This window comes from Oryzias latipes, chromosome 3 (assembly GCF_053564925.1).
Source record: "Oryzias latipes strain Hd-rR chromosome 3, Olatipes_Hd-rR_3.1".
Classification (NCBI taxonomy): domain Eukaryota; kingdom Metazoa; phylum Chordata; class Actinopteri; order Beloniformes; family Adrianichthyidae; genus Oryzias; species Oryzias latipes.
The window spans coordinates 34,935,697-34,959,111 of record NC_136239.1 but is presented as its reverse complement, the minus strand read 5'-3'; the positions used below and the strand labels follow the sequence as shown (position 1 = coordinate 34,959,111).

At 40.6% G+C, this 23,415-nt stretch overlaps 1 protein-coding gene across 1 annotated transcript; it reads left to right on the top strand.

Annotated features, from left to right (window-relative positions):
• The first annotated feature begins 38 nt into the window (after positions 1 to 38).
• tars3 (threonyl-tRNA synthetase 3) lies at positions 39 to 23,278 on the top strand. The gene is made up of 19 exons (XM_004067451.5): positions 39 to 356; positions 583 to 669; positions 760 to 947; positions 1,025 to 1,148; positions 4,063 to 4,187; positions 4,445 to 4,562; positions 4,655 to 4,719; positions 4,805 to 4,883; positions 4,988 to 5,134; positions 7,590 to 7,688; positions 9,094 to 9,260; positions 9,348 to 9,510; positions 9,596 to 9,733; positions 10,097 to 10,174; positions 10,266 to 10,366; positions 10,754 to 10,858; positions 13,757 to 13,829; positions 21,940 to 22,054; positions 22,788 to 23,278. The coding sequence occupies exons 1-19, from the start codon at positions 39 to 41 to the stop codon at positions 22,934 to 22,936; spliced, it is 2,439 nt and encodes an 812-aa protein (XP_004067499.1). The 3' UTR covers positions 22,937 to 23,278.
• Positions 23,279 to 23,415: the final 137 nt, after the last annotated feature.

Below are 23,415 nucleotides of genomic sequence, written 5' to 3'. Positions count from 1 at the left end.
AGCTTGACCGGAAGTTAGCTGCTAACGGTCTTTTAAAAATGGCTGAGTGGTTAGCAGCACGTTTGGCCGCACAAGAGGAGCAAATTCGACTCCTCATGAAGGAGGTCTCTAGTCTCCATGACGGACTGAGCAACGGCCTCGACGCCGCCTGTATCACGGCTGTTACACCCGAGTTGGAGAGCCTGCAGGCGGAGAATGAGAAGCTCAAGTACCGGCTACTGCACCTCCGGCGAGGTCTGCAGGCGGAGCTGGAGCTGGAGAAGGAGAAGGAGAAGGAGGAGGCGCCGCGAAATAAACGGCAAGGGGCTAAGGAGGCCACAGCCCACGAAAGGAACAAACACCAGCAGACAAACGGGGTAGGAGTCGAGACTGGCAAGCATAATAGGCGTTTTTGATCATTTATGCCAGAGGACAGGAGTCAGGCCCTCCGTTATGGTCAACCAAAACAACCAAGTCCAAAAATAGCAGCCCTGTTCTCTGTTACTACTTTGATATTAAGACAGCTAATGATTTGACATTAAAATTGTGGCTAAAAATCCTCTTTAAATTATATTTTAAAAAAAAAACTATATTCTTTACCAGGTGAAACCCTCACTCCCCAAAACAAATGACAAGAACAAGAAGGAGAAAAACCAAAACAAGGAACAATCTGGAGGAGGTGCAAAGGAGGTAAACGTGTAAGATCCATCAGCCTAATAAATAAATAAATGAATCTGACATTATTTTCTTGATTTTCCTTTCTATTTTTTCCTGCTGAAGCTGAATCCCTGGCCTGGTTACATCTCTGAGCGCCTCGCCCTCTATGAGAGTCTAAAGAAAGAGAGTGATGCCCTGCTGGCCAAAAGATCCCAGAACAGCAAGGACATCACGGTGGAGCTGCCAGACGGGCAAAAGGTGGCGGCCAAATCCTGGGTCACCACACCTTATCAGGTGGCCTGCGAGATCAGGTGATGATCATAGAAATCTGCAGCATGTTGCTGAAGGCAACATTTGTGAGGCAACTGTGATGCACTTCATCTTTCAGCCAGGGCCTGGCTGACAATGCAGTGATTTCTCGAGTGAATGGTGAGCTTTGGGATCTGGACAGACCCCTCCAGCAGGACTGCTCTCTTGAGCTTTTACGCTTTGACAATGAAGACGCTCAAGCTGTGAGTACGCTGTGTGTTTAAAAATGTCTTGCTATTAGATCCAAGAAAATGTAAATGGTACATTTTCTTCTCATTTTCTTTTGTATTGTACAATTTTACCTTAGAACACAAATGTGAAGGATAGAAGCCCATTCTCAAAAAATAACAAATATTTTATTATTACCAAAGACCTCATATAAAAACACAAATTCCTTTACTCTGAAGTAACTTTTTGTGCTCCTAAGAAGTTTTATGATTCCAGTTTTTCTAATGTAACTATACATTTCTGGGATTTTAATTAAATTTGGTGTGATTTTTGCAAAATCTCAGGGATAAAAATCTTAATAGAGCGATTTGCTAAAATGTCTTCATAGCTTTTTTAGAATCCTCTTCAGTGGAGCTAGATAATGCAGATGTAGAATAAAAATAAATGTTTTTTTTGACCCAAACAACCTGAAACTAACTGGAGTTGATTGTTTTTCCGTTTCAATATTGCATTTTATAGCACTAAAACTATGTATGTTTATTGTACTTGTATTCTTTTCTATAAAAAATCATGATTAAACTTTAATCTGGATTCCAGTACAGACTTTCGTTTGCATTAGGCATTCTATTAGATAGAAACAATAAATAGAAAAACTTGTTGTTGTTCATTATTTGTGGAAAATGCTAACCCCAGCATTATACATCCAAGTGTTTCATATTTTGTACATAAACTAAACGTTTGAAACACAGAATTATTTTTTTTTCCCCGGTTTACTTGAGTAATGACTGCAAGATGAGGACTCCTCCTTTCCCAAAAGAGTATTACTCTCACTTTTGTTTATTATTAATGGGAGACAGTCACACTTAACTGTACCTGTTTTACATAAGCTGTCATTTTTATTTATTTTATTTTTTAAATGTTTAAATTTAATTCTAAATGTAACTTATTGTTTCCTCCTAGCCAGGACTCCCTTGAAAAACAATTCTTAATCTCAAGGAGACATTTCCTGGGTAAATAAAGGTTAAATAAAAGTTTTTTTTTTTTTGTATTTTTATGAGTACTTGAAAAAATTCTCATGAAAACAAAAATCTTCTTCCCCATTTTTCTAATCATGTGGCAGGGCTCCAGACTGCGACCAATTGCTCGCATTTTGCGACCAAAATTTGAGACTGTGCGACTGAATTTTACATCCAGTCGCACATGTGCGACCAGTAAATTTGCCTCCCCCACCCTCCGTATTTTTTTATACATTAAATGTGGAGGGGGCACATCGATAATCAATGAAATAATTTGAGACGCGAGCGCACACGCAGGCAGACACACACTCGCGCACATACTCATGAAACGCGAGCACACATTCTCGCGTGATGCTCGTCTGTGAAGCGGCCACTGCGTGTGAGAAGAATAAGTCACTGTAAGTGGCAAAAATGCGTGGAGGGGGCGGGGCCTAGAGATAATCGAGCGGCGTAAACATCTGTGGGAAGGAATAACAAATAAATATCATCACAACCTGATATGTGCGTCTGAGCTATGAGCAAGCGAACTATTGATTCGTTCTTCCGGCCTGCGGCTAGTGTACCAGTGACAGAGTGTACAGCAGGGGTCTCAAACTCGCGGCCCGCAGGCTATTTGCGGCCCCCAAGATGATATTTTGTGGCCCCCGCTCAAAATGAAATTTTAATGTTACTGCAGCCCGCCAGTTTTAATGAATGACACTTTTTCATTGTCGTCCACGGAGATGACCAACCAATCACAGTGGGGTAAATGACTGTTGGGGGCGGGACAGTGACAGGGCTTGAAAGCAGGACACCTGACAGCCCCCTCCCTCCCCGGACCACATTAAGGAGTTCCTTACTTTCCTTTCTAGAACGTATCTATTCGCTCGTAATTTTCTAAATACATGCAGTCCGTGCTGAACTTTTCTCTGGGTCTCACAGAACCGGAGGAAGGTTTAGGGTTTTTGTTAGGGTTAAGGCGGCGCATCAAACGGTTATGCACGGCTGTTACGGCAGCACACCGCTCCCGCGGGAGTCGGGTCAGCTGAGGAGAATAAATGTCCCCCACGTACATGCGTGACAGCTAACGGGGCTTGAACATTAAACACGTGCGGGCAACAACAACATTAGTTTTAGACACACTGAAAATACGTGGGGAAAATGCAACGATAGACGTGTTTGAGATGAACCGGCGGCTCGCCTGGATCGTTGGGGAGACCAACGATGATTGACAGTTGATGTTGGAGCAAAAACAAAAATATATGTCACACACCAGGTGATCTGCGCAGCGTTGAGTCCACCTGGGTGATCTCAAACACGCTTATTGTGCATCTTGGCTGTACCTATTTGGTGTCACAAAGATAAATTTCCATCCGTTTTCTTTACTATTTGTACTGTCATGACAGCGATGCTGCTGTCAGTTTATCTTGTTGCATTTTCAAAAGTGAAGAATAAAATGTGACACTGAATTAGAAACAGCACATTGTAATTTCTGCATCTATTATTAAAGTATTTATTCGTAATACAGTGGAAATTAGTAGATCTGGTTTGCATGTTGACGGTATGCGCCCCTAAATCTTCTGGTTGTGCCCCTAAAATTTTCAGTTAGGGGCCACTGTGCTCCTGGTGAAAAAAGTTAGTCTGGAGCCCTGTGTGGTGACGGAATAATGGTTTGGGCTGGCCTTCATTTGTTCCATTCAAGGTGCAAAGATTCAGTCAGAGTTCTAACATTGCAGACTAAAGAACATGTAAGGCCATTTAATCTAAACGGATATTTCAAGAGAAAGTCAGTGTTTTGAGGAGTTACTACCAGATACTTCAGCATAATACACACTTTATCTGTATATGTCATTGTGACTTATTTCAAACAACAGCGTTAGAAAATATTGCATTCTCTTTAAACTTTTTTAAAAATATGAATAAAATGTCACACTTGTCTCAATCTTGTTCCCAGGTGTACTGGCACTCCAGTGCTCACGTCTTGGGTGAAGCGATGGAGCGCTTTTATGGGGGCTGTTTGTGTTATGGACCCCCCATAGAGAACGGCTTCTACTATGACATGTTCCTGGGTGACCAGAAGTGAGCAAGTCTTTTCAGAGCCGAGTCCAATACCCATAATTGTTGGTATAATCACTTTCAAGATCGGTTTTATTTTTCATTTGGGGAAAATAAAACAGATCTGAGGATGCTCCTTTTATTTTTGGACATAAAAGGGTTTTTTTGACAAAAAAAAAATGTTTTTCTCAAAAATCCAATTAATAAAAAGGCAATTTTGTTATGTAAAGTTTGAATGAAATGTTGGTATGAGCTTTTAGGATGCACTTTGTTTTTATCAGAGCCATTTCCAGCAGTGAGTTTGGCGACTTGGAGGTGTTGTGTAAGTCTGTGATGAAGGAAAAGCAGCCATTCGAAAGGCTTGAGCTCAGCAAAGAGACTCTCCTTAAAATGTTTAAAGTGAGTACATGTGGATATCTGTTGACTTTCAGGTATGTATGTTTTTTTGGGAGGTAAAAATGGTCTCTTTTGAACTTTCTCTCTTCCACCAGTACAACAAATTCAAGTGCCGCATTCTGAATGAGAAAGTCTCCACTCCCACTACTACAGTCTACAGGTAAGCTGCTTATTTTTATGTCGTTTTAAAACGTTAACATCTCCTTGTAGATTCAATAAATTGCACATGCATTCATGTTTTATAGATGTGGGCCCCTAATTGATTTATGCAGAGGTCCACATGTCAGACATACAGGCAAAATCAAGGCTATGAAGATTTACAAGGTGGAAAATTCACTTTATCATTGCAATCCAAGAACCATAGGCTTTATTTTTTTGGAGCTACCATTATAGGGGTTTTGTTTTACCACTTCTATTTCTGTCCACAGAACTCCTCCACCTACTGGGAGGGGCGCTCCGACATGGAAACTCTCCAAAGGATCTATGGGATTTCCTTCCCAGACTCAAAAATGCTTAAGGAGTGGGAGCGCTTCCAGGAGGAGGCAAAGACCAGAGACCATCGCAAGATTGGGAAAGTAAGTCGTTGTAGTCTCCTGCTGCTGCTGCCTGCACGTACCAGCTGGGGGCGCTGTGACTCCTCCTGCTGGCACATTCAGACCACCCATGAGTCATCAGAGCACTCCAGCTGGTTTCCCAGCAGGGTAGACCCAGACGATAGCGGTGTCGTTCAGCACTTATCATAACACAGCTCCATATTAAACAAGAGTGCCAGGATAATGGTGCTGATTCCTGTTGGAGGCTGGTGGCAAAAGCGGCATGTTGTGGTAAAGATGGTGCTCCATGACACATCCCCAGGTCAAGCCTTTCCATTTGGACCTGGCATCTTGGAAACGCTATGAAAACAGTTTGTTTTTCTTCAGGTGTGCCCGCGCATGTCCAGCTGTGACCGCTTTTTCCTCGCAAAAGCGGGCTGATTTCTTTAGCTATAAATGGCATGCTTTTGTCAAAATGTCACAGAGACATGGAACAAATGTCCCCTTTTTTTTCCTTCTTCTTTTTAAACCATGCATTTTTATCCCCGATCGCGAAAACTAGTGGTGTAGTCGGCCTCTTAAAAAAAAATTAAAATAAAATAGGCCATTTTAAAATAAAGAACCAAACTTCTCAGGAATAGTCAACTCAATCCAATAGTACTTTAATAAACCCCAGAGGGGGAATTAGAAACACTACACACTGTAAAGCTGGTAGTATTAGGTAGTATAAAAAGGAAGTGGAAAGTTGAGTGAAAAGTATAAATAAAAGAGTATAAGCTTAAAAAAAAGGTTATAAAAAGTAGATTAAAGCTATAACTGAAAGAAAAATCAACATCACTAATTTGAAACTGACTAAATTAATCGATAATTTACAGAAAATCTTTAAAATCAGATGTTGCTCCTAAATTTTTGTTTTTTGTTCATCTGATTCATTTTAATGTCGAGTGAAATTATGAGACTGCGAGCTTCTTAGAAGTTGGCTGTGGAATACCGCGACACGACTGCAAGAGGAAAACCGATGCATAATATAAAAGTTATGTTCTCTGCCCTGACTTCAATAAAAACCACCAAAAGATTGTAACCATACAAAATAACATATTTTTTGATAAATAACAAACAATAACTTAAAGGTGAACCAAGGCGGCCAAAATAACAAACAAAACCTCATTCTATCTAAAAGTCAGAAAGCTCACCTGTGAATGCAAGAAAAGGGAAAACCATGACAAACACTACTGTCCCCTAGACTAACACAAACGGGAGAAAATGAGAAATAAAATGTATGTTTATCCCTACAGCTTCACTTAAAGCATAACTGCACCAAACAAAAGACTACACAGAGTGGGCCTGAACACAAAACACTACAAACTACAAAGTGCAACACAGGCGACATAACAGGCGGAGAAGAGCGCCAAGCTGCACAGAAGACGGGCTGCAGCAAAGCTCCCCTCTCGCCTCCATCAGCTCTGGTCCAATGGGAGCCACACCTGGAAGTGACAGAAAGACACACAAAGATCTAAAAAAAATGAAATAAAAATACAGGTTCTACTCTGTTAGAAATAAAAATACACAAAACACAGGGGGGAAAAGAAGACACAAAACTAAATACAACCATAGTCATACCACCACTGAAAACAATGAAGTTAGACTGGCATTTCCACAATGCATATCAGCAACAAATCTGGAAGAATGTTCATTTTGCAGATGAGACAAAACTAAAACTGCAACACCAGCTCAGTCTTTACGCATTGCAAATATAATACTGAGGAACGGTCTTAATGGTGAAGCAAGCGACTTCCAAGAGGATAATGACCCAAAACACAAAACGGCTAAAAAAACTTCCATGAATGGCAAAGAAAAAAAACATCTGATGTGGCTTTCTATGAGCCCACACTTGGATGTGTGTGGTAGGAGCTGAAACTCGCTCAGAGCATCCCTTAAACCCGAGACGTTTGGAGCAGCTTCCTCTCAAATAGTGGACTAAATTACTTGTTTACGGGTGTGGAGGACTCACTGACAACCACAAACTGTTTGATTGCAGTGACTACGTCAGCTGCTTTATAAGTTCTATTTTAAACAGAAAACAAAAGATTTGTCTTTTTTTTGGGTCAATTCTTTTCAGCATTCTTCTAATTTGTTCGTACGTTTTTAATTATTTTAGGGATCATTTTGGGTTTTTCCATCTTAACTGATAATTTAGTCAATGTGTCTTTGTACTTTTCGTCTTAATGTTCCCTTAAATAAAAATAACTGTTAAAGTGTACCAGCTTTTATTAAAGGTGTGCAAGTCTGCTGGTAGTGAGGATTTCAGCCTCAAAACCTAATTTTGACAAATTCAACTTTCTTAAAAAAAAAAAGAGTCAAGAAGTTCACTCTGATCTGCAGTTGTAAAGGTGCAAGATGGCTGTCAGTGTGTGATGATTGGGTGCCTCCCTGCTGTGTACTGTAGTTTCTCACTGGCTGTGTCCTTAAAAAGTGGCTTTTGTCTTCTTCCTGGCAGGATCAGGAGCTCTTCTTCTTCCACGATCTCAGTCCCGGCAGCTGCTTCTTCCTGCCGCGTGGAGCTTACATCTACAACACGCTCACGGAGTTCATCCGAGTAAGGGCTCAACACTGATTAACACACTCAATCAAAATCACGTTATTACTCACTGTGAGATCTTGCAGGAAGTAATTGGTGCTGGATTTCTGATTTGTTTTACATTTAAAGTTTGTAAATGCACCTCTTTTATTGAAATATATTTATAGCTTCCAAGCAAAAACGCAGCGGGATGTTGAAACACAGTCGCACGTTTAGAGCTCTTCAGGCAATGCTAACACTTCCTGCGTGCTGCTGGTGATTGCCTCTTCAATGAAACGCAAACTACCTACCAAGAATAACCTTTAAAACTGGTTCAACCTCCAGGTTCTGGCTCTGTCCTGCCTGCTGTGCATGGTAATGCTCGAACCACTCTAAATGCAAGATGGTGTCTGGCCTAAAGTGAAGAGTCAAAGTTTTGTTTTTTCCATTTAAAGACCCACTCTAATCCTCTTTTGAGCCATTTTGAAAAGCGATCCCAGTGGTCTTTTAATTATGAATATGCCAAAACCTGTGTTGTTTTCTAGTCTCTACAGAGCAGCAGAAGTTCATTACAAATTTGCCTCTGAGTTGTGGGCGGGACTGTTGGCAAAGGGAAACCCCGCCTCCTTTCCCCTCCCCAGTGCTGAGAGCTCAGAACAGCTTTTTTTCAGCTTTTTTTTTGTTGTCCCAAATGAGCTGTTTTTCAAACTGCTTTTTTTTGCCTAATTCACAACAATTTTAAAAAAATACTCAGAAATACAGTTTTAAGTTTAATTTTTCTTTACATATGTCCTCCATCATCAGAAAAATGCCACAAGAACATGTTAAAAACACCAAAAACACGATTTTCTTCAGAGTGGGTCTATAAACTTAGCAGAAGACCTCCCCTCCAAAGGGTAAAACTTCAACGTTCCACTTCTCGTCCGAGTTCAGCAACTCTGCAGGAACCTTTGACGTATGTGCAGAGAGGAGCTGACATGTCGAAGGCTTTTGACAACTCACTCCCACAAAGCAGACCAAGCCTGGAGGAGCTTGCATAGATTGTAGGGAAAAGGTGCCAAGATCAATATGGTGTCACCCGTGTTTATCACCGTGAGGGAAAATGGATAGACAGATTTTGCATCTTTTACCCAACACGTCTCCAAATATTTAAAACCAAGACCTGCATTTCGGGGAACCCTGTTTACCAAATGTTCTCCTAAATGCATTTTTATGGTACTGTCACTCCTTTCTGTTATTCACAGAATCACATAATTCCTCCAGATTCCACTAGCCTCCAACTGATAACTGCTAAACGAATCTGCGGGTCGTTCATGTATTTAAATAAAATGCTGTTTTCATCGCAGGGACTTTTGCCAGCAGTCATATTGTGGCTGTGCTCTGTGGAGTACCTGTGCGGTTCACTTGGAGTGTTTGGATCATGTGGTTCTGCTGTTTGTTCTAGGACGAGTACTGGAGAAGAGGCTTTCAGGAAGTAGCTTCCCCCAACGTTTACAACAGCAAGTTGTGGGAGACATCTGGCCACTGGCAGCACTACAGTGAAAACATGTTCTCGTTCCCGGTGGAGGAGGATGTCTTCGCTCTGAAGCCAATGAACTGCCCTGGTCACTGGTAAATGTGGGGCAACTCAAACCCACGGTGAATAATTGAAGAAGTCATCTCAGCCGTTTGACAGGCTGCTCTGCTTTTGTCCTGCAGCCTGATGTTCAGTCACAGGCCTCGCTCTTGGCGGGAGCTGCCTTTGAGGTTGGCAGATTTCGGGGTCCTGCACAGGAACGAGTTGTCGGGAACTTTGACCGGGCTGACGCGAGTGCGGCGCTTTCAGCAGGACGACGCTCACATTTTCTGCACCATGGATCAGGTGGACTAGCATTGGTTCCTTTCGGGAAAAACTAAGTTAGTCCAATGTCCTAAATCCAGACTCCCTTTCCTGTTAAAAATGACAGATTGAGTCGGAGATGAAAGGCTGTCTGGATTTCCTGCGCGGCGTCTACAACGTGTTCGGATTCTCCTTCCAGCTTCACCTCTCCACTCGTCCAGAAAAGTATCTGGGTGACATAGAAGTGTGGAACCAGGCCGAGAAGGCAAGTGTTTGTGAATCTCATTTTGTAATCAAAATGTGTGGCACAATAGAAACAAGCAGCTGCTTTGATGCAACACTGGTTATGAAGAGGCTGGTCGCCTGCCATGCATGTGGTCATCCAGTAGTATCACATCTGTGACTCATGCGGAGGTCCTTCACTTGTTGTGGGCAGTGTGCTGTTAGTAAACCATTACTCATCTGTTTGAGTCGATTTGTTTTTTTCTGATTAAAGCTGTTTAGTACAATATTATTGAGCCTCAATTGAAATCAAAGGAACAAACTTCTGCATTTGATTGTGCTTTTGAGTTGAGCTTTTTGCAGTTAGGGCTTAAATAACTCTGACGCTACGCCTCTTGTTTGACAGCAACTGGAAAACAGCCTGAATGAGTTTGGGGAACCATGGAAACTCAACCCTGGAGATGGCGCTTTTTATGGACCCAAGGTCAGAAAGCAATTTTGACGTTTCCTGCCAAACATCCCATCAGCTTGATTGTCCGGGTTCTTCAAACGGGATAATTTCTGTGCCGCTGCAGATCGACATTAAGATCAAAGACGCTATTGGACGTTACCACCAGTGCGCAACAATTCAGCTAGACTTCCAGCTGCCCATTCGCTTCAACCTGACCTTTGTGGGGTGAGTCACCTAATCAAAACACAGCCACACTGCTGAGTCTGTGGGCTTTGCTGCACCAAGGATTATAGCTTAACCTCCAGCAGGCAGGATAAGATGATCTGCAGTTGTATTGTTTCAAAGATGATGAATTGTATGCAAATGTGACTCCCTGAGCAGCAGGTAAACGGTCCGAAAACGGACCAAGTTGATTTAGTCAGCCTTGTTCTTTCCACTTCAGGGGATTATGATGGTTTGCATGTTGATAGGGTGAAATTTAAACATTTCTTTTTTTAAACAAAACTGAGTTGCTGTAATAAATTGGGCTTTTTGTTTTCATTGACAGTGTGTATGAGGACAGAGCTGTTGATATGAGTCTTTGTTTTTCTGATCTCTTGTTGTCTGTAACAGAAAAGATGGTGATGACAAAGCTCGCCCAGTCATCATCCATCGGGCCATCTTGGGCTCAGTGGAGAGGATGATTGCCATACTGACGGAGAATTATGCCGGGAAATGGTAAAGACATTCTGAATCGACTTCAAATCCTTATATTAGTTTAAAAACAAGCCTGGGGCTCTTCGTTTAATAAGCAAATAGACTTAATACAACTCTGTGATATCCTTTTTATCTGTTAAAGTTATTACTTAACAAGGTTTATTGTATGCTATTAAAAGCCTAGTATAAAGCAAATTATACAAAATGTATTACAAATATGTTAAATAATGAACATTTTATAAAAAGTAGATCAGCTGTTAAATGTGGAAATATGCAAGTATACGTTTTGGGGAGGGTAACATTGGGTTTGAACCTCTTATCTATCAACAACAGTTACATTTTTTAGAAATCTTTTTATTAATCTAATTTATTTTTCATTAATTTACGCTTAGTTTAAAATAAATTCTTGAAAACTATAAAACTCTGATGTGTCTTACTATAAAAAACCCCTTAAGTCTAGTTGTCAGTGTTGGATCAAATGGGGCCTAGAATTTCAGTAGAACCAGAACCTATAGAACAGCCAAATGCCTTGAGGTAAAACAGGCAGAGCAGATACCATCAAACCCCATAATACTAAATACATCAAAGAGATTACCATAACGTTGATGACTGAAATGATGGCATAGACACAGAAAGAGTGGAGTCATGTGAAGTGTGGGCAGCGGTCTAAACGTTTGAGACGTCTTGGAACATCCATTTGGAAGTAACAGCTCTCCATCTAGTCTTTTATTTGTTATTTTTAATTGTCGTTTTAAGGCTGTTTCTGAATCAAGCAAAGCGTTTCACTTCAAATTGAGACGTTTCCGAACTGGTGAAGGTATTCTTGTTTTTTTTGTCTCATCACCAAAGCAGTTTTCATTTCTGCTGCGCAACAGCTTTGTGGTGAGGCCAGTCAAACGATTGAGGCGGGCGTGATTAACATCGAAGGCAGAGTTGTGTGTGCGTGTACACGCTGAACACTCCAGGAGACCTAAACAGCTTTATCTGACCTGGATGTGACGTCTGTCTGCATTCGGTTCTCCGAAATCATCTTATTCCTCTTCTTCACAAAGATTTTCCTCCTTCTAAAAACACACTCAGATCATCTTTTGTGCTATTTTTAAAGTGTCCCCAATCATCATGTCAAACAAAGATTGTTTGACATGATGATGATGATTATGGCAGGACTGTTGGCGTGGAGCGACCCCTGTCCCCCTTCCCAATGCTGAGAGCTCTCTGTTTACGTGTTCTCCTGCTAGCTTAGAGCCCCTCACAACCCCAACCTAAAAAAAAATAAAATCAAAAAGGCAAGCAATATTGAAGCTATCCAGCTGTACAGTTTTGACCCAGATGCGCGCTCAGACGAGGAAAACTGAGACATACATGAATCTAGACATCTACATCTTAATGGAACAGAGCAGGGAGGTCTGCCCAGTATTTTCTATGTTGCCACTATGATATTTTTCAAACTGAAATTTTTGTCCGTTTTCTAATTTACAACAACTTGAATAAAGAAATACTCCAAAATGCAATTTGAAGCGTAATCTTCTTAATATATGGCCTCTATAATAAGAAGAATTCCACAAGAGTATGTTAAACACACCATGATTATCATGGGGGTGCGTCATTAGGCTGACGCAAAAAACAGCCATTTCTGCCACACCCTTTGCTGTAAATCATTAGTGGCGTTGCTAGTCAGAGGATTTCAGAGGAGTGCTTACAAGTGACTGTAGCTCGGTGAGCTTAGCAGCTTTTGGTGAGCTGTTGCTAGTCAATTGGTTTGCCTTTTAATCGAGGGATTGATGGTCACTTTGGGCAAGATGCTGAACCCCACATTGTCTTCACTTGTAAGAAAGCTAGAGGTTTGCGATAAAAGTCACAAGCTTACAATAAAATAAAAATTTGTGTTTGTGTGTATATGTATTTTTATATCTCTATCTCTATCTATATCACAGCTGCTCGTGTGAGGCACGTCTTGCTTTTCGCACAGTATAAACCAGTTTTTACATGTCATCTACAGTACAGACATTGCACAATAGTGAATTTCATTGACACTTGGGCTCAAGGGAACAAACTCGGTCTTGAGGAAATACAGTGGCAGAGAATTAGAGGCCATGTGGGAAATTATTCAACTGAAAATTATGTTCCAAACTGGATTCAGGTGGCCTTGATGAATGGATTTAAGGATCTTTTTTTCCTTGCGTTTTTTTTATTTAAAAACAAAGGAAAAAATTATCAGATCAGTACCAGAATAAAGCTCCTTCCCCTGTACCTGAGTGTTGGGACTGGTTGTGTTAAGTTCAGCTCTGAGAATTTACAGAACAAGTGTAGACATATCTCAGCTTGTGAGATAATTGGTATCCATCTGCAAAAATTTCAAGTACTCTCAGGGCCTTTGCAGAATTTTGAATAAGATGGAGACTATTTTTTTTTTTAATTTTCCAAATTTAGTTTTTCTCTGCGTCACTGATTCCAGATGTTTTGAGTGTGGAACTTAATCTAAAATGACAAAAGATCTGCAGATGTGGTCCAATTTTCTAATCTGCCTGGTCAGAATAGTGTGGGTTTTTGGGTCTACATTCTACTTTCAATAGGGCCGAGAACAACTGCTATCCTGTTTAAGTCCAAAACAGTTCTTGATATCATTCTACAGATTCCATTTTATTTCCTATAGGAACCAAACTTCCCTTTATCCCACCCAAACGCTCAAGATATCATTAAAAAGGCTGGGATGTCCTTATTTAATCACATTAGGTCTTACAACTCCAAATGAGTCAAAGAACACAATCCAAAAACATGTCCCCTACAGAAGACACAAATGATCAGGCTGGGTCTCAGGAGGAGTTAACACATATTTTCTTTTACTTTTTTTTGCTTCAAAAACGAAAATAAAACATTTCCAATAATGAGAATGATATCGGCTGTTTTCCTACCCAACAGGCCTCTGTGGCTCTCTCCGTGCCAGGTGATGCTAGTGCCCGTCAACCCTTCCTGTGAGGAATATGCAAAGAAGGTCAGTCTTAAGGATCTCATAGCATATTTTTTAAAATCTGTGTTCACTTGAAGAACCATTTGGATTCTAATATTTGAATTGGGTACAGATGTTTGACTTTTTAAAAAAATATTTACAAGGAAGATGCATCAAGAGGAAGGAATTGGAAAAAGATAGAATGCAAACTGCATTTAAAAAAAATCAAAGCTATTTATGTATCTCACTTTTTAAATTAATTTTCAAGCAAATTTGATAAAATATTCAAAAGCATATTTTCCATAATTTCTGAGGTCTTTACTTTAATGATATGATCCATTAAATTTTTCATATGCCTCCTACTCCTACCTCTCCTCTCCTACCAATAGTTTTTAGAATTGCTGTCACATTAAGACATTTAATACAGGTAAAATCTAGGTAAAATTATTATTTTTTCTCATCAGATGAATGTAGGCATAACAATGTTGCTTAATTCAACAGTTTTAGGCCTAAGGCCTTTAGTCTTTTTTAAGAAGTTAACAAGGTAAACTACATCTGTAGGAGCTAAAGGCCTAGAAACTATTTAACTAAGTTCTAGCTCCTTTGATACACTTGTGATGTGCGACGCCAGAGTTGATTGACGCGCCAAGCGGGCTGTCGTTTCCTTATACGACGAAGAAAAATGAGTCTTTTACTCCGATCCACTTTGCATTACTTTGTTTCTTTTATTTATTTACACTACTGAACGGATTGGACTACTCTTTTGCTTCATTTCCCGCACAAGCGATCAAAAACCATTTCTCCATCTGGCTCATGCACACCTGTCTGTGGTCAGATAATCAACAAATTTATAATTGACAGAAAAACATGAAAACAGCGACACCCACAGGACATTTTTCTCAATAGGGCTCCTACACACCGGCCCCTAAATTGTTATACAATTGAATAACAATTTACAAATACCTCACAAAAAGGAGCCAAACATAGTTCACACTTCTTGTAACAAACAAAGTTTTGATATGGGCCTGTTGATTACATTAGATTTAGTTTGTAGTTTCACAGATCGTACAAGTCCCCTTTTGTCTGAATAAACTTCTAAGACTTTGCCAAGTAACCAGGAACCACGGGGAGCTGATGAGTCCATGATTACAACTATATCCCCGACTAACAAATTCCTCTTCCTTTGATTCCATTTCTGTCTCTCTTGGAGTAAAGGCAAATATTCCCGTATCCACCTTTTCCAGAAAAGATCAGCAAGATATTGTACTTGCTTCCAGCGTTTTCTAACATACTGGTCCTGCGGGTCAAATATTCCAGGGGGTAGAGCAGGTTTCCTCATGAGAAGAAGAAGATGGTTTGGTGTAAGAGGTTCCAAGTCATTTGGATCATCAGACATCTTCGTGAGTGGAAGATCATTTAGAATTGCTTCTATTTCACAGAGTACTGTGGACAGTCCATCATCATCCAGTTGCTGCTGCTGTAGAACTGAACAAAGAACCTTACGAATTAGGCGGATTAAACGCTCCCATACGCCTCCAAAATGTGAAGCTCCTGGTGGGTTAAAACTCCACTGTATTCCGGCTTGTGTCATAACTCTTGCAATTTTATCTTGGTTTATTGCAGACAATGCTCTTTTCAGTTCTTTATTGGCACCGATGAAATTTGTGCCATTATCCGATCTTAGCTGCTTCACTTGTCCTCTTCTGCTAATGAAGCGACGTAAAGCATTAATGCATGCATCTGTATCCAGAGATGTTGCAACCTCCAAATGAACAGCTCGGCTAGCCATGCAAGTGAAGATGACCCCATAGCGTTTACAGGTTCCTCTTCCTCTTTTCACTTCCGCTGGACCAAAGTAATCAACACCTGTGTTGGTGAATGGAGGCAGATCCGGAAGGATTAGTTCTTTTGGAAGATCAGCCATTTTTTGCGTTACTGATCTCCCATGAAACCGTCGACAAAATAGACACTCGGAAATTACTCGCCTCACCGCAGAGTTGGCATTTGTAATCCAAAATCTTTGTCTTACTTTGGAGAGTGTATAAGCCCGACCGCCATGACCAAGACGTTGATGTATGTGTTTCAGAATGAGCATAGAGATATGCTGGTCCTTAGAAAGGATAAGAGGATGCTTGCTTTCTTCGGGCATTGCTCCTTTGCACAGTCTTCCACCTACTCTCAGAAGTCCATCATCCATGATGGGATCTAATTTGTAGATCGAACTTTGTTTACTCACACTTGAGTTTGACATCAGTGCATGAATTTCTTTCATAAATCGCTGCTGCTGACAATAGCGTATGATGGCCAATTCAGCTTCCTTCACATCACTCAGTGTTAAGAAGTCAACCTTGCCAAATGTTGCGTCTGTTGCAGGTGTGACATTTTTCTGCTTTGTCCTTGTGGTTTCATCCTGTACAGTTTTCAACTGCTTTCTCTGTCGACCCTTTTCCAAGAGTATGGATTTAAGTCTAAGGATCCAGGCAACCGCAGTCGTTAACTTGCTCCAGTCTGAGAAATAGGCAATCAACTTCTCTGTAGGGTTAGAAGCATCACAGCCACTGATTGCATTTACAGTTTCTTCTTTTCTGACCTCTTTGTCATTAGGATCAACTGAAAACTCCGTGAATGATGTGGGCTCTTCACATTCATGTGTCCAAAGAAATTCAGGTCCTTTAAGCCATACGCTGTCCTTTAGGAACCTTGAAGCCTTCATTCCTCTTGAGGCTTTGTCAGCTGGATTATCTTTGGAGCAAACATGTCTCCATTGTGAGGGTTCAGATGCTTCTCTTATAGTAGAGATTCTGTTTGCTACGAACGTGTGAAAGCGCTTGTTTTCATTGCGAATGTACTTCAACACGGAAGTACTGTCAGTCCAAAATACAGAACTTTCCAGTGAGATCTCTAGTTCTGTTTTTAGCATTGCATCAAGTCTAACAGCAAGAACAGCTGCTGTTAGTTCTAATCTGGGAATTGTTATAGGTTTTAAAGGTGTTACTCTGGCTTTGCCAAGCAAAATGGCTACGTGAATGTGATCATTCTGGTTTACCAGTCTGATGTAGGTTACTGTCCCATATCCACATTCACTGGCATCTGCAAAATGGTGCAATTGTGCACATTTGATTTTTCCAAATCCCACTGGCTTGATGCACCTTCTCACTTCAAATGTGGACAGTAGAGCTAATTCTTCAAGCCATTTTTTCCACTGGGACCGAAGGTCTTGTGGTAAAGTGTCATCCCATCCACATTTTCTTCTGCATAACTCCTGTTGAATCATCTTGGCACACAATGTGACTGGTGCAAGAAAACCTAAAGGGTCGTAGATCGAGCAGGTGACTGACAAAACACCACGTCTGGTGAGGGGCTTTTCTTTTATCTCCATTTTAAACATGAACACATCAGTCTCTGCACACCATTGCAGTCCCAAAGCCCTTTCTACTGGAAGTTTATCACGATCTAAATCCAGCTTCTTCAGGTCCTTGGCTCTTTGACTAGAAGTGATAGCTTCCAAAACGGCTCGACTGTTACTGATCCACTTCTCCAAAATGAACCCTCCTTTGGCGCACATAAAAATGAGATCTTTCATCATTTTTACTGCTGTCTCCTCCGTGGGCGAGCTCTTCAAGCAGTCATCAACATAGAAGTTTTTCTTGACTGTTTGACAAACCTCTGATTTGAATTCAGATTTGTTGTCATCTGCTGTTTTCTGGAGAGCGAAGCTTGCACAGCTTGGTGATGAAACGGCACCAAACAGATGCACAGTCATCCTATACTCTTCAGGCTCTTTAGCAAAATCTCCACCTGGCCACCATAAAAATCGCAGAAAGTCTCTATGTTCTTCCATTACCTTCACTTGGTGGAACATTGCCTGGATATCACCCATGAAAGCCACAGGTTCCTGTCTGAATCTTGTAAGAACTCCCAGCAATGAACTTGTTAGATTGGGGCCTTGCATGAGCTCTCCATTTAATGACACTCCTTTGAAGGTGGCTCCACAATCGAAAACAACTCGCAGGGATTTTTTCCTTGGATGTTGAACACCATGATGAGGGATGTACCAGACCTTTCCTTCCCTCCCCTTTATCTGCTGTTTAGGGACCCTTTCAGCATAAGATTTCTTGAAAAGTTCATTCATGTATCTTGAATACTCCTCTTGCCAAGCTTTATCATGAATAAATCTCTTCTTTAAACTTTGAAGTCTTTGCTTAGCCACACTGTAGTTGTTTGGAAAATGAACCTCAGGATTTCTAAAGGGTAAGTTCATGCAGTACTGTCCGCCAATCAACGTTACTGAATTTTCCAATGTATTTAGAAACTTTACATCTTCTCTTGACATCTCTTTGTCTTTTGAAACCTTTTCATTAAACTCATAGCTGTACTGACTGGACAGCAATTCCTCAAGTTTATTCACAGAGATCCTGTTCACTGTAGCAGAGTGGGGGCACTCCTCCAAAACACCACTGTTTCCATTCAGTGGACCATTGACTACCCATCCCAACACTGTCTTAACGGCATATGGTCCATTTCCATTGCTGTTAATAACTTCCCAAGGCTCCAGTAGCTGGGGGGCGTTGGTACCTATTAATAGGTCGACTTCTGCATTTATTTTTGGCATGTGAATTTTAGACAAGTGAGGATGTTTCTTCAGATGTTCAGATGTTGCCATGCTCTCAGTTGAAACTGGCATTTTCCTTTGTGTCAATACTTCTGGCAGAGGATAAAAATTATGGTCTTCTACACCAGACACTTCTAGACCAATCAAAGAGTAGGCTGGAACAACAGTCTCCTGTCCCATTGTACGCAAGAGAAATGAAGTTCTTCTACCAGTAACATTCAGCTTTTGCATAAGATGTTCTGAGCAAAAAGTAGCTGAACTCCCAGGGTCCAAAAATGCATGTGTTTTGATGACACAATTTCCCTTTTTTGCCTTGATCTTCACAGGAAGTATAGATAGGGCACAATAATCCACTCCGGCCCCTGTATGTCCACATGTTGTCTGTAAGGTTGGTGTATTCTCTATGGACTCCTTTGACTGCTCTGCAGCTAGGGGCTGTCTTTTAATGTGGAGCACAGTAGGGTGCATTTGACTACAGGCCTCACATTTTAGCCGCTGCTCGCAAATGCGACTCACGTGACCAGTGCTTAAACATGCAAAACATAATTGTCTATCTTTAAGCCACTGAATCTTGTCTTTATGTTTCATTATTGTAAAGGCTTTACAGTTTTCCAATAGATGGCCTTTTGCACAAAAAACACAGTTAGGAAACTCTTTGTTGTTGCTGGGTTTTTTAAATACACCTGATGTTACTGTAGTGGCCACAGTGTTTCCTTTGAATCCAAACTTAGGAAATGCCTTGGGTCTTATAAAGGATTTTGCATGAGAATTGTTTGATAAAGGATCTTGTATGTTGCCAAATAGAGGATCTGAAAGAATTTTTACATGTCGTTCAATGAAAGCGACAAGATCAATGAAATGAGCTCTGTTGTTGGTTCTTTCCATAACTTCATGTGCTGTGACTCTCCAATGTTCTCTCATTTTGTATGGCAACTTTGAGATTATAGCTCTCATGTTTGCAGGCATGTCAAGTTCTTGCATGTGCTGAAGCTCCGTCATAACATTACAACAGGAACGAAGGAATAAAGAAAATGCTTTTAGAGCTTTAACATCCTCAGCTTTTATTGTTTGCCAAGCCAACGCCTTTTCATTGTAAGCTGTTGCTATTTTATAAGGATTTCCAAAGTGGTACTGAAGAAGATCCTTGGCCACTGCATAGCCATGTTCAGGACTCATGTGTTGACAGCTACGCACAAGTTCTTGTGGTTGTCCCCTTGTAAACTGTTCCAAATAGTATAAGCAATCGGCTTTTCCTGTTTTTGCTTCCACTCCTTGCTCAAAAGCCTTAATAAAACGTCTATATTCAAGAGGATCCCCTTCGAATATGGGAATGGTTCGTGGTGGTAGTGATGTTGAAAGCTGCTGTTGCACAAGTGCTGATGTTATTTCATTTTGCTTCTCCATTATGTTAATTATGCGTTCATTTGGTGAGTTCCCAGTCTGTTCTTGTTGGTTATTGCTGGAATGATGGTAGTTAGTTAATTGCCTTGTGTGATCATTTAAAACTAGAACTGATGAATGAGATTGAGTTTGTTGAACCGTTTTTTGCTTGTTGTGCTCCGGTTGTAGACTTATGCTGTGTTGATACTTGACAGCTGACTCCATTTGTTTGGTTTCCTTTGGTACTGCATCCATAGGCAGAGTCGGTTGTTGTCCCTTTGAAGTATTTTGATAGGCTAATTTCCATGTTTCTGGTTTGTATTCCTCCGCTGAAGGATTTAATGGTGTTTTAGTCTCCATATGATGCCTTTGCTTCTCAAAGTAAGAATTCATTCCATCGGCTTCATTTTCATACTCTTCATCTGCAGCTCGCAGTACAGCAAGCTTAGCTGTGTAAGCTGCTAGTTCAGCCTCCAAGTCCAGTTCTTCCTTTTTCCTCTTGATTTGCAGTTCTTGTTCCTCCAGAGCATGTCTTTGTTTTATTGCAGCCATACGAGCAATCAATGCAGCTTTGTCTGCTTGAGCTTTAATTCTTGAAGATGATGTTCTGCTTGATTTACTTCTCAGACTAGGCTTACTTTCAACATTAGAAATACTGTCATTTGGACCAATGTCATCTTCAGCATTCTCATTTTTAAACACATTTTCCTCATTCACAGAAATCCATGTTGTACCCTCAGAAATACATTCATTATTGAACAACATTTTGGCTTTAAACCATGTTTCATGTTTTTCACATTCATCTGATGGCAATAAACCCAACAAAGATTCATGCATACATGTGGCATCATTACAAACCTCAACAAGTTTATCAAGAGCTATTTGAACCTTTGTTTTATCACCTTTAACCATTAAACTTTGCAGTGATTTCCTAATGTTGCTTGCTTTATTTAATTTCAGTTTTCTGTTATTTTGTAGCCTGTCCAGTTTATCAGCGAGAGCTTTTGCTGTCAGTCTAACCACTCGCTTTTCAGCATGTATTTCACTGCCAGTCAAACTATTAGTTCTGTTCGCGGTGCACGCTGCAGCTCCCACTGTTACGTCTGACGTTGCGTCACGCGTCTCCATGCCAACGCCCTCTTTTATTCAACAAGTTTTAAAGCGCTTATTGAGCAGTCTCGTCAATCAGTCAACCAATGCATTGGATTTTATGTTCAGTTATGTGTGCACACTTTTTAAATGGCCATTGAAGGTGTAGCGCTACTCATACCTCTGGGTTTTAGAAGTGTTGGGCGCCGAAGGCAGAGCTGAACTTCACGGACGGCTTCAGTTGTCGGCTCTCTTCCTTGTCCAAATCCACGAATTATTCCAAATGTCCACTCCAATATCCCGATCGGATTCCAACAGAATCGTAGGCTGCCCTGGGTCTTGCTGATCTTCTCGCTGTCAGCACTGGGTCCAGCTGATTCGATCACTCAAAACAATCCAGCGATGCTCCGAACTGGCTTCCGAATCCCGAGATTTCCATCAATCCATCCAAAGAAAGGAGGGGTTTTTGACTAATAAGTGTAGGAGCTAAAGGCCTAGAAACTATTTAACTAAGTTCTAGCTCCTTTGATACACTTGTGATGTGCGACGCCAGAGTTGATTGACGCGCCAAGCGGGCTGTCGTTTCCTTATACGACGAAGAAAAATGAGTCTTTTACTCCGATCCACTTTGCATTACTTTGTTTCTTTTATTTATTTACACTACTGAACGGATTGGACTACTCTTTTGCTTCATTTCCCGCACAAGCGATCAAAAACCATTTCTCCATCTGGCTCATGCACACCTGTCTGTGGTCAGATAATCAACAAATTTATAATTGACAGAAAAACATGAAAACAGCGACACCCACAGGACATTTTTCTCAATAGGGCTCCTACAACATCTTTATCATTATATTTATATGATTTCAAAAAAGTCACTACATGGAAGAACTTGATTTCTCTATGAAAAATCTATTTTTTAAATCTGTTATCAGTTTGAATTATTACAAAACAGTCATACATAAAGATGAAGAGTTATATGGATGTTTTCTTCTCATTTAGAAGAGTGGGATGTTTGTGGACTATGTTGTTGGTTATAATAAGTTGTGTTTCTTTTTTTTTGTTAATGCTCAGGTGTGTAAGCAGTTTACAGAAGCTGGTTTTATGGCAGAGGCTGACCTGGACTCTAGTTGTCTTCTAAACAAGAAAATTCGAAACGCTCAGTTGGCACAGTACAACTTCATCCTTGGTGAGTGTTCCCAGAAACACTTTATAGTTTCACTAACCCACATAATGCAAGATCATCACACTAAACCAATATTTCGTGTTTTTGATGTTTTTACCTGCTTCATTTTTGTCTGTGAGGGATTTAATTTTTTGCTGGACTCTTCTCATGCAGCAGAATTGATAAATCTAAATCTCTCGATGAGTCAATTAAAAAAAAAAGAAAAAGCTGAAGCTATGTATATTTAAGGTCTGTTGTTTTACCCTCGTTGTTAACTAAATGTATTTCTTTTTATTTCTTTACTGTAATTTATTTAAATAACAGACATGATGTTGTGTAAAAAAAACAACACATGGATATTACTATAATGTTATTATCCAGAAACTTGGAAACATTCATTTTTTCCCCCTGTTTTTAGCTGCACAGGCATAAATTAAAATGTCATAAAAAAGAAAATGTTACTTTGGTTTCTGTATTTTTTAAGAATAAATTTTATTTCTACATTCAAGTTGTAATCAAGACATAAATGAATATTTGATTTGTAGCAGTCAGCCTGGGTGTAATTTAGCAGCACAGCTGTCTGCAAGATTCTTACTTAAGTCAAAATAAACATTTCTAAATGGTCTGCTGGAAGGCAAATGGTCGTCCAAGCTGGCCAACCACCCACAGCTTTTGATGTCAGCATTGGGAGTGGGGACAGTGTTAGGGTAGCTGTGTGTGGGGTGTTATGTCAAGCTGTTGCCTTGTATTTTGGCAGTGGTTGGAGAGAAGGAGAAGATGACTAACCGTGTCAATGTGCGCACCAGAGACAACAAGGTTCACGGGGAGCTGTCTGTGTCCGAGGTGATGGCTCGCCTGTCTCTGCTCAAACAATCCCGCTGCAGGAACGCAGAAGAGGAGTTTTGATGAAGACGAGAGTGAAGCGTATATCTGTGTTTGGGTCTTGGTGTGGGAAGAGGAACCGTAAATGGTACATGTAGAAATGGTTTCAGGAAAGTGTGCGTCGGAGTACAAGCTGATGTTCTGTAAGTGAATGGTAGAGGTGGAAGACATGTCCAAATACCAATGTGATTTGTTGGAATAAGGGATCTATTTTTCCAGTACATGTCCAAGCTGTGACAGCCTGTCTGAAAGTGAGGTGACACCAAGTTATTGTTCCTTAATGAGACAGCCTAGTAATAAAAAGCCTTTGCTGAATGTGTCTCTCTCTTAACTTGCTTAAATAAAATCATTTGACATAATTACCAACCGGTTGCTTTTGGAGTGATTCACAGCTTTCTAGAATCTCTGAGTTGTGTAATTTCCGAGCAAATGTCACAGGTGTGTAGAAAGATTGGCAATATTAATCACTGCCAACTGATTAATATATTGTCTGCTAGGAATGA

Coding starts and splice junctions, on each gene's coding strand:
- tars3 (XM_004067451.5), top strand. CDS start 39: ATGGCTGAGTGGTTAGCAGCACGTTTGGCCGCACAAGAGGAGCAAATT. Junction 670..759: donor CTGGAGGAGGTGCAAAGGAG/GTAAACGTGTAA, acceptor TTCCTGCTGAAG/CTGAATCCCTGGCCTGGTTA. Junction 4,563..4,654: donor CTCTCCTTAAAATGTTTAAA/GTGAGTACATGT, acceptor CTCTTCCACCAG/TACAACAAATTCAAGTGCCG.